The 17,171-nt window shown below is 42.2% G+C and overlaps 1 protein-coding gene across 3 annotated transcripts in view; it reads left to right on the top strand.

Annotated features, from left to right (window-relative positions):
• Window positions 1–12,680, top strand: part of LOC125886953 (DNA polymerase III subunit epsilon-like) — a 50,283-nt gene extending 37,603 nt beyond the window's left edge. For 2 of the 3 annotated variants that reach the window (XM_049573363.1, XM_049573362.1), the window contains exons 2-3: window positions 5,835–5,877; window positions 11,446–12,680. In XM_049573363.1, coding sequence (XP_049429320.1) covers window positions 5,835–5,877; window positions 11,446–11,975 — 573 coding nt within the window. In that variant the 3' untranslated portion in view covers window positions 11,976–12,680. Of the gene's footprint in view, window positions 1–700; window positions 805–5,834; window positions 5,878–11,445 lie in introns of those variants that run through there. The other variant, XM_049573361.1, reaches the window with a different exon arrangement.
• Window positions 12,681–17,171: the final 4,491 nt, after the last annotated feature.

The raw sequence follows: 17,171 nt of genomic DNA, 5'->3' as shown, positions 1-17,171 counted from the left end.
GGACACATTGATATCCCTGAAGTTTAACTGACTTAATTTTCTGAGCAGTGAGTTTAGGATAAAATGCGTCGCTAGAAAACACGTTCATTCGATAGTTGTGCCGTATGATTACAAGAACTGTTACAAAACCAAGCAGCTTATGAACATCTGAGTGAAAAGCCAAAAGATGTTTGCAAAAAAAGAAAAGAAATGCTGCCAAAGAAGTTTTATTTCTATTTTTTATTTACATTTATCTCAATTTATCAAGTTTTTTTTTTTTTTTTACTTCTTTTCATGATAAAAACACAATATACAAAATTCAGGTAGGCCTAGCAGCACATACAGATTAAATATAAGTGCTATAAATACATATGAGGAACATAAAATGGGAGTTTAACTTTTCACTGTGGTTATGAGAAGTTATGACAGTTCCTCTTTCTGCTGCGAAAGTGTGTCCCAAAGCTTGCTGCTGTGTTTACCCCCTACACAATGATGAAGGGTGCTTCACTCAGCTGTGACTGACTCTCCACGACAGAGTGGCGTGACTTTTTCCATTTAAAAATGTGTAGGTGAAGTTTTCCTTTAATAACCTGAAATCAGCATGTGAGTGTTGCTGTGAGTTCCTGTGCTGAGGGCTGCTGCAGCTTTACCAAACATGAGGACATGAAGTTTGAGGCACCGCCCCCCTGCTGCCTCCTCAGTTCTGACTCTGCACCTCCTCAGCCGAAGATACAAAGATGCTTGTTTCTGTTCCTTTGAGTCACACCTGCCTTCACACCATCACCTGTAACACAACTCAGCTGACAGCTCGTCACACTGTCCACGGTGAGTTCAGACTTTTCCTCCTTTATCAGCTCGTTATGTTCACACAGTAACTTTGGGAGACAGACTTGGCAGGGTGTCGGTGACTGCTTGTGTAGCGGTGCAAAGTGAAAGAAAAGGCTCACACCAGATTAACTGTGTTTTGGTATGTGGGTTTCATAAAGTCATATAGTTATTGATAACTTTGGGAAACATTGTGCAGTAATCCAACTTCCTCTCTGTCCTTCTCTCTGTCTCACAACAAGCAGCTTCATCATCACCTGAAGCGCTCAGGTTTTCTGTTAGGTGATTGTAGAGCAGGGAAATCTTTAAACGTCGACCCTCGAGTCACCATCTCCGGTGAAGATATTTTCCTCAGCTAATATGTAGGCCTAACACCATGTAGCCTACTGCCAGAGACCTACCAGCAATATCTATCTATCTATCTATCTATCTATCTTAGCCTATATATATCATCCTGCAGCCTCTCTCCTGCTCTCACAACAGAGTGAAGTCAGACATCAGCAGAGAGGCCGCGGTGCAGATGAAGGGAATGTAGGCCTAACTTCATGATTACTCTAGTTAACGACAACTATGCTTGTTACTGTGAGTAAGTGCAATAAAACCTCTGCCAGTAAAAAGCCAATACTTTATCAAAACATGTGATCAGCATGTAGAAAGCCATATTTCAATCCGCTCTGTCGTTGAAATATGATTCTCTCATTCAGCGCTATTATGATTTACAATCGCGGTCGACACAAGCACATCGTGAGGCTCGCGAGGCTAACAGCAAAGTGTTGAAGACAAACTAAAATGAAAGCTGTCTGTATGTAGGCTAACACTTTATCTGAACATGTACCTGAGGCAGTGACCTGCAGACAGTGAGTGTCCTCAGTAGAGAGCAGGATGAATGACTGATACTGATGTTTGTCTTCATGCTGAGATAGCATGACTTTCTTCACTCAGTGTTGTGATGTCAGGAGGAATATTTATATTCCAGTGAGATATTATTGGGTTTTAAATAGTGACTTTGTTGTTGTAAACATGACTGTTGCTGCCATGGACTGTATAAAACTATATCCTGTGTAACTGACCTATAAGGAAAGCATCAGGAGGTGAGGTGTGTGCACGTGTGTGTGTGGAGGAGAGGAGAGAGGGAGATGCAGGTAGAGAGATAGTGTGTGTTATTAGATACTGTTAATGTCACTTATTATGCTTCTGTGCATTGACAGCTCAGTGTGTGTGTGTGTGTGTGTGTGTATGTATATCAGTCAGTCATCTTCTAACCGCTTCATCCTCTTGAGGGTCGCGGGGGGGCTGGAGCCTGAAGTGTCAAAGATTCGGTGCCTGGAAGTGGGCCTGTAGGCTCCCGACCTTGAACTTCTTGTCTCTTGTTAGTCGTCTTCAAATGTCGATTTGATCTCTTAGGTTCAGCTGGCAAATACTTAAAGAAACACTGGAAACAGGCAAGGTCCGATGCAATCAAGTTTAATGTGTCAACAGGCTTTAACACATACAACTTAATGAGTCAGACTCCGGAGTGTGACTAAAGAACTGCGTTCAGAACCCTAGCTTATATGCTGGTGGAGATCCAGACGAGTCTCCACCTTTTTTGCTAATACTTCCTACTCGAACCCAATTCTATTGGTGGAGAACTTCTTTGTGTCCAATTCTGATTGGGCCGTTTTTAATGGTGTGATGTAGCCTGGAATTTCCCAAAATTCCTTCCCTTAGGTTCGGTTCCATTCTCGCTCTATTTTTTTAAAATATGTGCATTCTGGGGACTCTCTATACAGTCCACAGTGCGTCTAGTTTCATGCAAGATGTGAATTCCAGGGACTTCTACACGGCCCACAGTGTTTCTAGTTTCATGCAAAATAAAACCTTGGAGTACAATATGTGAGCAAGTGTGTGCTAGTTACAGCACCTGAGTATGTGTTTCATCCTTGGAGTACAATATGTGAGCAAGTGTGTGCTAGTTACAGCACCTGAGTATGTGTTTCATCATTAAACAGGACATGGTGTGTTCTTTCAGTAAATGACCTTGACAACAGATTCAAAGGAGTGAATGATCAAAGGAGTAAATGACCTCGACAGCATCTAATACAGATTCAAAGCTTTTATAATGCCTTGTACATGATTATATGGCTCTTTTTTGTTTCCCAATCACTTAGATATCTTAACTTTGTTACTTGATTTACTAAGCACAAACTTTTACACTACAAGCCTATCCCAGCTGACATCGGGCGAGAGGCAGGGTACACCCTGGACAGGTCACCAGACTATCGCAGGGCTGACACATAGAGACAAACAACCATTCACGCTCACATTCACACCTACGGACAATTTAGAGTTACCAATTAACCTAGTCCCCAATCTGCATGTCTTTGGACTGTGGGAGGAAGCCGGAGTGCCCGGAGAGAACCCACGCTGACACGGGGAGAACATGCAAACTCCGCACAGAAGGGCTCCCACGCCCACCGTGCCGCCCTGTATGTGTGTGTGTATATATATATATATATATATATATATATGTGTGTGTGTGTGTGTGTGTGTGTGTGTATATATATATAAATATATATATATATATGTATGCTCGTGGCTAAAAATGTGGCCCATTGACATGATCTGGTTTTGAAATGCGGCCCAGTTGAAATAGTAATTGAATAATCCTGCTGCAGTTTGTTTGTTAGCTATCTAACAACACATCAAAAATAATTGTCAGCTAGTCTTGTTCAGTGAATCAGTTTATCATCAGGCCTAATATTTAAGATTGTTTGCTTATAAATACATAAACCTGGTTGTTCTGTATTTAAAACACATTGGGTTTATTAGTACATTATTACTTATTATACTCATTATTATTACTTGAGCTTGTTTTATTTATTCATTTCACACATAGTTATACATCCGTAGTCCTCAAATCAAATTCATTATGGACGTGGACTTAAAATCATTGTTTTATTTTATGGCCTTGCTGCCCTGGCTTTTGGCCTTCATGCCCTCAAAAAATTGACAACACGAAAGGCCAAGTGGCTTTGCCCATGACGAAATTCCGTGTGTGTGAGTAGGCCCGTTTCCACCGCAGGAACTTCGGGGTAATTTTACGGGGCTGGGGCCGTTGGTGCGTGTCTCCACCACAGCAACCACCCCCGAAGGACAGAGTTCTGGAACTTTTACGGGGGCTAAACAAGTCCCTGCCTCGGAGTAGGTACTCAGAACGGCCCCGAAAGACTCCTGGCTGGGGCTTGGGGGTTACTTGGTGCTGATTGGATATACTCAAGGAGGGATGTGATGTCAACAGAAAGCAACAAAACAGCATTTTTAAAACTCAGCAGACAAGGGTTAGCTCGTTCATATAGCTTCTGCCGACATGTAAAAAACTCACTAAATGGTCCGTGAAAAAAATATTTTTTCCAGCGGATATCTTAGTTACAACATGATTGAGCTAGCAAAGCAGTTTTGTGTTTATGTGTGGTATGTATTCAGTTTTGGGAAATCACGATGTCTAGAAAGCATCAGTGGCTGCAGCAGCAGCAGCAGCAAAGCTAACATCAGGACTTCATCTGCTAAAAGCCTCCCGTTGTTGGATACGACATGAAACTACTCCAGTTAGCTCAATCATGCTGTAACTAAGACATCCGCTGGAATTTTTTTTTTTTCACGGGCCATTTAGTGAGTTATTACAGACACCGCTAAGGGCTAACAGCTAACGGCGTCCCTACGTTGCCCCGGTAAATGGTCGCGCAGCGATTACGTCACATCCAGAGCCCGTAACTTTACAAGAACCTTCCTCGTACTCCGCTCTCTCAGTGGTGACACGGCGGTTGAGAGGGCCGAGTGAGAGGACGTTCCTGTAGTAGTTCCTGCCCCCCAAATAGTACCAGGAACTTCTTGAGTGGAAACGGGCCTAGTGTGAGACAGAGAAAAAGTCATTACCCCCTCTGGTGCTGTTGGGAGCAATGGGGAGGGGTCATCACTCAAAGTGGGATTTGGCGATGTGTTCATTCAAGCCAAGGTCACAGAGTCTCACTCTGGGACACTTTAACCTTTCTAAACAGACCTGCTGACAACACACACACACACACACACACACACACACACACACACACACACACACATTAACAGAGTGCATAATGACTTATTTCCCAAATAAACTGTACACAGCAGTGGCAGCAGTGGCCGGCCAGAACAGCCTAATGACAGTATCTTTGCGTGGTGATGTTATGAGATTTTAAAAAAGTACCCTTTGATGTTTGAAAGTTAAAACTAAAAGTTGAATCTAAAATGCCTTTTTTAAGGATTTGGTTTGTGCAAATGGTTGTTTTTGGCAACATTTTAAAGTGATGAAATGTAGTTTTGATGAAATATTTAAGCTTAGTTTTGGTTGTGTTTCCTGGCAGAAGTGTGACATGTTCAAGAACTGTTGGAAATTTGATAATCGAGTGTTTCTGGTCGATGATAAATGGTGTAATTTTGGCATTTTTTTAGAGGAAAATGCCTTTCAAACCTGTCAGCAGGTTTTAGGGTTCAGATGTTATTTAAAATGAATACAAGATCAACCATTTGAAGAAGGATGTCCATCCCCTTCGTCAAAATGAAAACGTCCCTCCCTAGTGCTTGAATAATTATGAGACATCCCTTCCCTGTTGTGCACCAACCCCTCCCCCCTCATTAGTAACAAACAGTCCCTAACCACTTTAAAGATGAGTATGTACTTGCTGTCCCTCTACGGAAAACACATGTTTCATATTGTGACATTTACTGTGAACTTAATGCAGTACAGTTAACAGCAGGTTATTACCAGGAACTTTCAGCTTCGGTTTGAAGGTTTGGGTCACTGATTAACAAAACCCTGACCCATGCACCACTACGCCACACACATCTACTGGGTCGGTGATTGAGAGGGATTGCTTCTGTATGAATCTATACATTGTTTAGCTTTAAAAGCCATCTTAAACTGTGAAAGCTAATATTATATCAATGCACTGTCAGACGTGACTGTAGGATGTGTAAGTTCATGTTCAAATTTCTGTCTCTTTAAATCTTTGCAGATGTCGAACATTGTTTTCTTTGACCTGGAGACCACTGGATTAGGTAAGATTACCTTTATGTCTGTTTGTCTGCTTATCAATACTTTTACCCCTTTTCGGCAGTCATGGCTTGGTTTGGCTTGGTTTGGTTTGGTTCGGTTTGGTTCGTCAGCCCAGCACAGCAGGTGCAGTAAGAGCCTGTTGTCTGCAGCTCTTCATCATCATCTCACTCTGGCTGTTTCTGCTTTTACTCTTCCTCCCTGCCGCACCACTAGCCTTGCCTTTATAGAAAAGCTGCTAACAAAGTTCCACTAATTCAGTGATGAACACATTTCATTTCCTGTAGAGTCTTCACAATAAAAGTCCCCCATTATTTTGTTATGTAAAAACTTTTATTGTGAAGCAGCAAAATAAAGAAATGTTAAGTTTTCGAGCAGGAACTTAACACAACTTCTGCAGATATCTAAAGTAAAAACAGGAAGCAGGAGGGAAACTAAACTCTACAGACGTACTGAGAGCTGAACACAAAGTGACTTTTCAAAACGCCTTTCTCTCTGGTCTCCTGCAGACATAGGGGAGTAAAGTTTTGCAACACACACAGATTGTTTAGGGGGAAGAAGGGGAGTCGTCAAGGGTTGGCTGCGGTCGGCGAGACATCACCACTACCCACTTGAGGGCAAGTGGCCCAGCTTGTGGACCTGCTCTGAAAAAGGTCCATTGCTGTTGCGGCTTGGTGTGGCACAGCGTGTCCAAACTGACAATGGAAACACAAATTGGCGCGGCATGGCTTTATTCGGCATGGCGAAGAGTGAGAATGGAAAAAGGGTATTAGCCTGTCACAATGTCATCACATTAAATATTACCCTTTTTATTTACCTTATCTGACAACAGTTGGTGTTATAATATACACCTTTGTTAAACATATTTATTAATATTTTTATATTCATTATTTTATTGAGCTCAAAGGTTCATATTTGATCTTCTAATGGGTACTGAACCGTGCTGAAATCTACTATTGTGTAGACAACACGACTAAAATGGTCTTATTTTTATCCCCTATTATTTTTAACTCAGTGCACAGTTTGGCGTGGAATCAACTGACAAACTGTCACAAGTTAAAAGCAGTAAACTGGCTAAATTGTGTACCAGTATGGCTACATGACAATTCAGCTAATAGTCTGAAGGCTCCACCTGTTTACAGTCACATCAACTCGAGTCTTAAAGGGAAATTTCTGTTTGTTTCAACCCGTCTCCTATCGTCCTAAATTTGTTTCAAGTCACTAGTGACATAGAAATAATAGTTAGCATGTTAGCCGTTAGCCTAGATACAGCCGTAGCATCAGACCTGTTAAAACGTAATTGAACGGGCATCCTTTCAAGTGCAAAGTTAGTCCACTAAACAAGCTTTTTCTCCACAAAGACCGCCTCATATCGTTAGGATCAATGTCAGAGAACATATAGAAAACGACATGTAAACGTGTTGTCTTACCTTACCGGTGTGGTGCCATGTTTGTTGTTTACCATTTAGCTAAGGCTGCACCCAGTCCCATTCATTGCAACAGAGGTATTCCTCTTCTGTGGGCACTGGGCCACAGCATTCACAGGCAATGTTACACCACCGATCTCCAGAGCTAAAGCCTTGCAGCAGCCATTCCTCCTCTCTCGTCCTCTACCTGTTGTGCCTCTCTCTCTCTCTCTCCTCCTCCATTCTTCAGTTTCACAAAGCTCTTCGTCAGTGCATTCTGGCTCAAATAAATAAGGGCGGCCATCGACTCTTGATGTGGAAAGCCTATATACTAACATTCCACATTTAGGTGGTCCTCAGAGTTGTTGTCTTACCTTACGGTGTGTTTACCATTTACCTCTGCTTCCCAAAGCGTGGCCGAAATATCGCGAGAACAAGCAGCAACAGCGGCAAGGCAGAACCGGACAGTAGCCTGATAAGTTCATTCATTTATTTTATGAAAGATTTGCAGAATAATGGCTGACTTTTTGCCAGACTTCGACTTTGTGGAGGAGGAATTTGATTTTGAAGGGTTTTATGGCCGCCCTTATTTACGGCTGTATCTAGGCTAACGGCTAACATGCTAACTATTATTTTTTTGTCACTAGTAACTTGAAACAAATTTAGGACGATAGGAGACAGGTTGAAATAAACTGAAATTTCCCTTTAAGAGTGTGATTCAGTTTCTGTACTTACTGGTTTCTAATCTCACATATGCATCTGCCTCTGTTCATGAATGTTTGACGAATTAACGTTTGGTGGGTTAGGGTGGAGCATCACTTGGCTGGCATTACACGTCAAACCAATATGATGACAACCCAGAGGACGCCTGTGACTAACCACACACAAACCAGATATGCTCTTCCTGTCGGTGTCACAGGATGTAACTGCTTTATGACAGATTTCTAGGAGAGATGCAATTCGCAAATTGTATTATCAAACACCTTATACAAAAGACTGGATTCAAAACCAGCAACTACAAGGTGACTGTAATGGAAACTTTTAGGTAATGGACACACATATGTAATGGAACTATTTAGGCCTCTGTGCTCAATACCACAAAGCTGAAAGAATGTGATGTGATATGTTTTATGTCTTGTCCGGATGTCATAAGCTGTTTGTGCCTACTTGGTGTTCAAGGACATGACAAGATGAGATGGCCCAATATTGCTCTGTCATTCGGTAAAGTTCAGTTCGGAATGCTTTACTTCTGTTTCCATTGTGAAAAGTTGTGGATGGTATCAATGGAACCGTTCCATACGGTCCCCGTTTTTGGTCCCCCCTCTGTTGGGGTACCTAGCACACAGATTGGAGCTGTGAACACTGCAGTCTGTTGTTTGGTCAATGGAGGACGGTCACTCTGCTCAGGGCTGAGTTGTGGCTGGTTTTGAGGCTCATGTTACCACTGTTCATACTGTGGAACTATGAAATAAAGGATGTTTTGCTGCCTCTTGCAGCAGCTGTAGTCTGAGAAAACAACTTAATTCACTGGGCCGACTGCCGGCGACTTTTAGGGTCAAACGTTAACTTGTAATGTTACTCAATGCATGAGTTGACGATGTGAATCCATCAACCCACCTTAAATTTCAATATGACAACTTTGACCATTGCTTCAGTTTTTATATGACATACACTTTTCGTAATGAGTGGATCATCAAGGGCTTAAAAATATACATTCATTTTGAGCGGGTTATGTGAACTGTATATATTGTAATCCTCACTCAGAGGGGGAAAAAAAAGCATAGTAGAGCGTTGTTCCTGTGGGCTCCAGTAACATTAAACCCCTGAGCTTGCCTGAGAAGGACTAAACACAAAAACCCGCTATTTTTAAATATCCCATGGAGAGAGACTCTCACTGCAGCTTGTTCTATTTTGTACTGAAAATGTAGGCGCGCAGCCTCGTTCTGTGGACGTTAAATGAGGTGCAGACTGATGAAGGAGGAAATACAGTGAGTGCTGGACAGAGCAGTAAGTGACAACAACCCCACCCACATTAAAGAGTACTGTTTGTGGTGGAAACGCTAGGGTCTAGGTACCATGTCTGAAGGGTTACTGTTGGTTCCAAAGGTACCATACTGAAAGTGTTTGGTGGAAATGGAGCTTTTGTTCACCAGCTGATTGTTACTATTTAGTAGTATACTTTATTAGTAAACTGTAACTATAAAATGAAATGATGTTTTTCTGCCTCTTGCAGCAGCTGTAGTCTGAGAAAACTTAATTCACTGGGCCGACTGCTGGCAACTTTTAAGGTGGAACGTTAACTTGTAATGTTACTCAATGCATGAGCTGACAACATGAATCAGTCAACACACTTTAAGTTTCATTTTAACAACTTTGACCAATTCTTTAGTTTTTATATGACATACACTTTTAGTAATGAGTACTGTTTGCGGTGGAAACTCTAGGGTCTAGGTACCATGTCTGAAGGGTTACTGTTGGTTCCAAAGGTACCATACTGAAAGGGTGGTGGAAATGGAGCTTTGGTTCACCAGCTGATCGTTAAAACTGTCTGCTGTTTGGTGGTGATCAGGTGGTGTACAGTTACCTTTCAGAGCTTTAACACTGACAACAGCTGCCTGCTGCTGCAGAAAACAACACTATGAGAGCAGAGAGACTCAAAACTGTAAACTTGATTTAAAAACAAACAAACAAAACAAAACAGTGAGCTTAAAGATGGTAAAACACTTCATGGTGCTAAGGGGAACTGCAGAGTTGGGTGATTTCCACTACGAGCGACTCCTTCCATGTACTAGTAGTCATGAGATCTGTTGTTAATATAAAACCTAACGTTCCTGCTGCAACAAGCAAAGCTCGGAAAATGATTCTGAAAATAAAAATGGGAAGAAAGTGCAAAGAGTTGTTGATTATGCACCAGAGTCCCGTCAAAGGGATAGTTTGGATCATTTGACGAAAAGTTTAATGAGGTACGTACTTCTCCACGGTCAGTGTATTACATACAGTGGATGTCGGTCGGCACGCCCCCAGTTTGGAGAAGCAGGCTGTGAGTACCGTCACAGAAGCTAAGCAATGTGCTGCAGCAGCAAAATTTATTTTAGCCACATAAATAAATAAATAAAATAAATATCAGAATAAATTTCACTGCTTTTCTTTGCCGTCACACGGCTATTTTCGAATGGGGAACTGAGGCGGTTATATCACTCTATGTGTTATTACTCAGAGTGCTGTTTGCGGAGGAAATGCTAAATGGACCTGGGTCTAGGCACCATGTCTGTGGGGTTACTTTTAGTTCCAAAGGTACCATACCAAAAGTGTTTGGTGGAAACAGGGCTTAAGAACCCCTCAGGCTTCTTTAAATCAATATATTTATATTAATAATGGATAAAGTGCCCTGGCTGTCAAAACCACATCTTTAAAGGACTGAAACCAGATGTTGAGAGAACGGATTACATTGTTACTTTGAAGTGTCTGAGTGAGTGGTTTTGACTTTGTGTTAAACGACTCATAAGTTTCTGTAAAAAGAAGCATTACCGTCACACTGTTGGCAGGATGTGACGACAGAAAACTTTTTTATGTTCAATTAATATGCGCATGCAGTGGCTGTCCAAAAGATATGACACACTAGCTGCGTTTCATTAGTCATTCAACATGCCCTCGCTGACTTCCGCTCAACACTTGGCCTCTGGGTAATCCCCGCTGCCATCTTATGTGCCGTTCCATTTGTCTGAAAACCTGACGTGAACTTGTTGAGATCAACCCTCGGAGAGCTGAGGGAGCAGGTGCACAACAATGGTCGCTCCAGAGGTGTATACTACCCACAATGCATGGCAGTTATGTATTTGATGCAAGAAAATACATCCATGGTCAGGTGGCAGCAATGTATATCAAAGTCTGGTTGTGCCACCAAAGTAGAAGATGCAGAAAACTGGAAAAAATATTAATAATTACAATAATAATTACAATAATTAAAAAATAAAGTTATCTTAGCACAAAGTATGGAAATGGGAGAAATAGCTGACCAAAGATAAAAAAAAACCCAACTCAACCATCGCAGCTAAGAAATCGTCCTGCACATACGCTTGTTTTATAATTTTGAACATTGTAACATATATTTATTTATATTTGATTTTTCTTTATTCCTCTTTAAATCTGTCCCTTCTCTACTTTCAGATCCAGGGTGTCATATCATCCAGTTGTCAGCCGTCTGTGGAGAGAGAGAATTTAACGCCTACATCCTCCCCCGCCGCCCCATCTCTCCAAAAGCCACAGAGCTGACAGGCCTTACCAAGAGCAGAGGCAAGCTGTATCGCCACGGGACTCCTCTGGACACCGTCTTTCTTTATGATGCTCTCAATTACTTCATTGACTTTCTGAGCTCCTGCCGCCCTGTTCTGCTGGCTGCCCACAATGCGGAGAGGTTTGATGCACCCATACTCGCCAGAGTGCTGCGAAAGTGCTCCCTCTGGGAGGACTTCCAGCAGGTGGTGTCTGGGTTTGTGGACACCTTGCCGCTAAGCAGAAACCTCTTCCCTGGTCTGCACAGTTATTCTCTGGAGTCTCTGGCTAAGCACTTCCTGCACAGGGACTATGATGCCCATGATGCATTGGAGGATGCTAAAATATTGCAGGAGCTGTTCAACCTTTGGCGTCCCGACAACGGGAACATCTCGAAAGTTACCTTCCCGGCCAATGAATTTTAAAACAGCTACAGGGGAAAAAAAATTGTCTATGAAAACAAAATATTTCATTTAAAAATGAACCTTTGCTTTGCTTTGTTGTTTGTTTTATTCTCATCATGTACCCTTGGGTGACTGATATTTTAAACATTTAGAAAAAAAAGGAATCGACACAATAACACAATAACAATTAAACTTCTGTGTGATTGTTCAACACAACTTGGTATTTTTTAATTATTTGAATCAAGTTTCAGTAATAATACAGAGAGAAATCTCTCTTCTCAGCAGAGCAGCATGCAATGCAGCTGCAAGGCAGTGTTTGTCATGATCCTGGGTTTCTGTATATATTCTGTTACCCTGTAGACCCTTATAGGGCCGACGCCACAATGACGTCAGTTTGTTAGCTGGAGGCAAAACACAACTCTCTACCACAGGGCTGTAGGCTATAAAGGAGTCTTAAAATGTCGTCTTGTTGAGTTATTGGGAGCCAGAGTAGAAGGAGTCATGGCTCAAAACTTAAATTTTATCACATACCAGACGCCACTGTCCGTCAATAAAAACAAAGACAACTATGGTTAAATGTGATAAGACGAGGGACTGTACGGAGACGATCATCAAAAATGCTCACATGTGCAGCGCACACTTCATATCAGGTTACGGAAAAAGTATTTCCTGTTGTAGGGATGAATAATGTTATGCGTGTTAAGGGTTATCAGGTCCACCTCATGAGAAACTGGGGAGGTATTAAGAGGAATGTTGGATTTCTCTGTAACACTAACGTTTTAGCTCATTAGCTAACGTTAGCTTCGATAGCAAAACAAACCGGAGGAAACTGTTCAAGTGTCGTCCTCCTTTGTAAGGTTGGCAGAGTAATCAACCACAAAGCTTCCTGTGACATCATCCATCCACTGAGTGAGAGCATACGGGTCGGCCAGTCTGGTCCCGTTGGTCAGTGTTAATTTATTCAAGTTACACTCACAGTCCCGGAGAGTGAGTGACCTGACATGGTGTGTTCGTAAATTCAGTCTGACGCTCTACACTGAAGTGACAGCTCTGTTGGTCGAAGAAACGGAGCGTTATATTTCTATATGAATTAATCAACGGTTAAGTTAATTACATAATCACTCCACTCGGCGCTCTGCTGCTCCGTCTCTCCAGACAGAGTGTCCAGAGTACGCTCTGCCACTCCGAGAGTGCGCTGCTCTGAATAACTGAATGGTACATTCAGACAGCACTCTGAATTCATGAACAGTCCAGTTTGTGCCAGAGTACACCCTGACACTAAGAATGAGTATTTCTGAATGCACCACTCACATCATCTTCCTCCATTGTCTAAAACAAACTAACAGAAGTTGCTAGCTAGCACTAGCTAATGTTTGTGAAGAATTGTTTTGCCTCCAGCTAAGCCCCGCCCACCAGAAACATCATACAGTTTACTAACAGTAAAAGGGTCAATAGGTTTTGTTTTGGAGTTTTTGGCTTGTGTTCCTTGTTCCAAGTTATTCATTCATGGTTAATCTGTTTCCTGTTATATTTAGTAGATTTTCTCCTCATGTGTCGTGTCTTGTTTTACTTCCTGTCTCTGTGTTTTCCCGCCTGTTTCCTGTCACACCTGTCTTGTTTGTCCTTCCCTGTTCCCAGAGTCTTTCCGTGACACCTGTTCTGTATTAGTCGTGTCTGCTCCACCCTAGTGTTCCCCTCCACACCCTTGTTGTCAGCCAATCCACATTTCCCCCTGTTGCCCATGTCCTCCTCCTGCTCCAGCTGTGTCTCGTTCTTGTGATTAGTTTTCTGTGTATACCTGTGTGTTTCTCTTTGTTCCTTGTCAGTCCGTCCCATGTTCACTCCTGTGTTCATCCCAGTGTCGTTTCTTCCTGGTCTCTCATGTTCTGTTTTGGGTTTTCTCCCCAAGTTCTTCATTGTGTTCATCGAATTTTCCTGGTTGGTTTTCAGTTAAGTTTGAGAGTTTTGGTTCTGCTTTCATTTGAACTGTCAGTTACCTGCTTGTTCTGACTGTTTTTTATCAGCTGCATTCGAGCTCGCTTGTTGAACCTGCCTGTTACTCTGCATTTGGGTCCTCCCTGAACTTATTTACGACAGTGTTGTATTTAAAAATATATTCTGCTTTCATTGTTTTAATACCTGCCTTTACCTACTGCATTGGTCACCTGTATTAAAGTAAAGCTTTAAAATCTTTCTCCAAGGGTTTGTCACACTGTGTTCTGGGAAACTGAGAATCACTATCAAGAACGATACAGGAGGGGTGAGTTAAAGTAGATCCATAAAAAGAGCGGGCCGCTTAAGTATTAATGTTTCGTGCTGATTTGCATTAAAAAGACTTTTTGACATAAAAATCGCTCCTCTTGCCAAGAAGAGGCGCTTTGTTACATACGTCATGTTCATAAACGGAAAATCATAAAAGGATAGTTTGTTGAAAATATGATTTGCTTATAGTGATGGTGGTTTTATTATAATCACCAAGGTGACAGTCAGACATCACAGCTTTTACAAAAAAGAATATAAATACCAGATTAGAAATAGGGAAAAACAAATACACAGACTAAAAATGTGATTTATTGTGTTTAAGGGGTTTGTGTACTCAAATAGTCTCATGATTTTAAGGAGGAATTATGAATAATTGTCATACCTGACTCATATGAATTGGCTCATCCAGCGACATAACTGAAATTAGAGTATTTATACACTGCAACACTTCGTCACAGTGTAGACCCTTTTAGGGCAGACATCACAATGACGTCAGTCTGTTATCCAGAGGCAAAACATGCTTCTCCACCACAGGGCTGGAGGCTACATAGGAGTCTTAAAATGTGCCAAGAAAATATCCCCCACACCATTACACCACCACCACCAGCCTGAACCGTTGATACAAGGCAGGATGGATCCATGCTTTCATGTTGTTTACACCAAATTCTGACCCTACCATCTGAATGTGGCAGCAGAAATCCAGACTCATCAGACCAGGCAACGTTTTTCCAATCTTCTATTGTCCAGTTTTGGTGAGCCTGTGTGAACTGTAGCCTCAGTTTCCTGTTGTTAGCTGACAGGAGTGGCACCTTGTGTGGTCTTCTGCTGCTGTAGCCCATCTGCTTCAAGGTTGGACGTGTTGTTTTGTTGGTTCAGAGCCTTTCTATCATCTTGAACCAGTCTGGCCATTCTCCTCTGACCTCTGGCATCAACAAGGCATTTTGGCTCACTGAATATTTTCTCTTTCTGGGACCATCCTCTGTAAACCCTAGAGATGGTTGTGTGTTAAAATCCCAGTAAATACTCAGACCAGCCCGTCTGGCACCAATAACCATGCCACATTCAAAGTCACTTAAATCAGCTTTCTTCCCCATTCTGATGCTCAGTTTGAACTTCAGAAGGTCATCTTGACCATGTCTACATGCCTAAATGCATTGAGCTGCTGCCACGTGATTGGCTGATTAGCTTTTTGCCTAAAAGATCAGTGAACAGGTGTGCCTAATAAAGTGGCTGGTAAGTGTATTGTGTAGCTGGTATGAGTGACCTGAGTCAAATCAGTGGTGCAGCAGCTTAGGTCCAAAGTGCCATAATGAAATCATAAATTATGATAGCACAAGGGTTTCAGCAAGTTAATGAGGTTTTGCAGAAATCCATGCTTGCTCCCTGTGGTGGCTTCTTGTAATGTTAGTTAGTTAGTTCCTGTGCATAAGGCCTCACTGGGCCCGAAGTGAGCGGCGACCTTGGAGAGTTTCACTTGTGTGTGAGAAACTTGCTTTGTAGCTGATCACGTGACAGTTATCAGTAAACTGGAGGCCTCCCTTTTGCTCCTGCCCTTCTAAGTTTTAATTATCCCATGAGTGAATCTGATTCTTTGTCGGACCTTTGGAGGATCCTCCAGGTGTCAGACCTCTGACCTTTCAGCTGAAATAGACTGACTCTGTTATAACTCTTATTATTCTGTTTTATCACTTTATTAAATAAGAAAAAAGAAAACTTGATCGTTTCACTCTTTATTTGTTCACTCCTGCCACCACAGGTCACTGGCACACAGTAAATACACTTTGGTTTCTTCACCACTAGATTGTGGTGTTCATGTGCTAACTGGCTAACTAGCATCAAGACGGTAATGTGGTCTCAGTTTTTGAATGACCGTTACAGACTCCTAGTGTGGAGAGTTATTTCCTCTCACAAAATGTATGTGCTGGTTGGCTGTCACAGTCTTTGTGGTGTGTTTATGTGCAGCGAGACATGGCAACATCAGGCGACTCAGCAAGGGGCTTTTGATGCCACTAGTATCTGTAGTTGGTTTGGTGTGTCTGGGCCTTAAGTCATGATCAGGGCATTTTTTCTGTGTTCCTGTTTTTGTGAGTGATACTGTGTGTGTGTGTGTGGGAGAGGGAGGCTGAAGAGAGCAGGGTGAGTGATTGCACCTGTGGGAGGATAGTGTCTCAGACAAAGAAGTAGAGCAGAGTGAGCGGGCATATGTGTCATGAGGAGAATGCTCGGTGAATGTTATGCGGCAGAGGCCCAGCTGAACCAGCTGTATTTTGCACTCATCACTGGGGGGTGGGTGTTGTTTGCAGACCGTTTAGGGCTGCTAGGGGTAGGGAGGTTCCTCCATGAAGCAGGGCGAGGGTAGTGTTGGGCCCTGATCACACGTGTTTTAGCAGCTGGAGGCCTTTTTGTAATTGTTTTTATGAGAATGAAGCTTTTTGCTCGCAGTTTTTGCGTTGCAACGCGCCTCGAGTTTCTACTGTCTAAGCACAAGAACGATCAGGTGAAAATGGAATTGTTTCTCATTTGCGTTTTTCTGTGTTCTGTGTTCAATAAACACGGACTTTCATCCAAGGGAGTGGTGATTGCATTCTGTAAGATTACAAAAAAACACTGATCTTTTTTCATAAACCCAACTGTTATAAAAATTATGATTACACTGTGTGTGTGTGTGTGTGTGTGTGTGTGTGTGTGTGTGTGTGTGTGTGCTACTAATTTAAACACAAGTCATGATGAATTGTTCCTGTTTTGTACTGCAACACTGCAACATCAACTAAGGTTAAAGGAGGTTCAGCACTATATTTGTAAGAGGAAGACAGAGAGACCAAGGGTCGGAGACAGATCGAGAGCATGTCATCTGGGGGTCAGTTTGGCAGAGTTTTTCCCCAACAGGAGGACTGAAGACGGTTATGACGTTATCTATGAGGTCTGTACTTGACAGATTAGGAGAGGAACTGAAAC

Source organism: Epinephelus fuscoguttatus, linkage group LG4, assembly GCF_011397635.1.
Source record: "Epinephelus fuscoguttatus linkage group LG4, E.fuscoguttatus.final_Chr_v1".
Classification (NCBI taxonomy): domain Eukaryota; kingdom Metazoa; phylum Chordata; class Actinopteri; order Perciformes; family Serranidae; genus Epinephelus; species Epinephelus fuscoguttatus.
The sequence above is the reverse complement of the archived record's forward strand: the minus strand, read 5'-3'. Positions and strand labels throughout refer to the sequence as shown.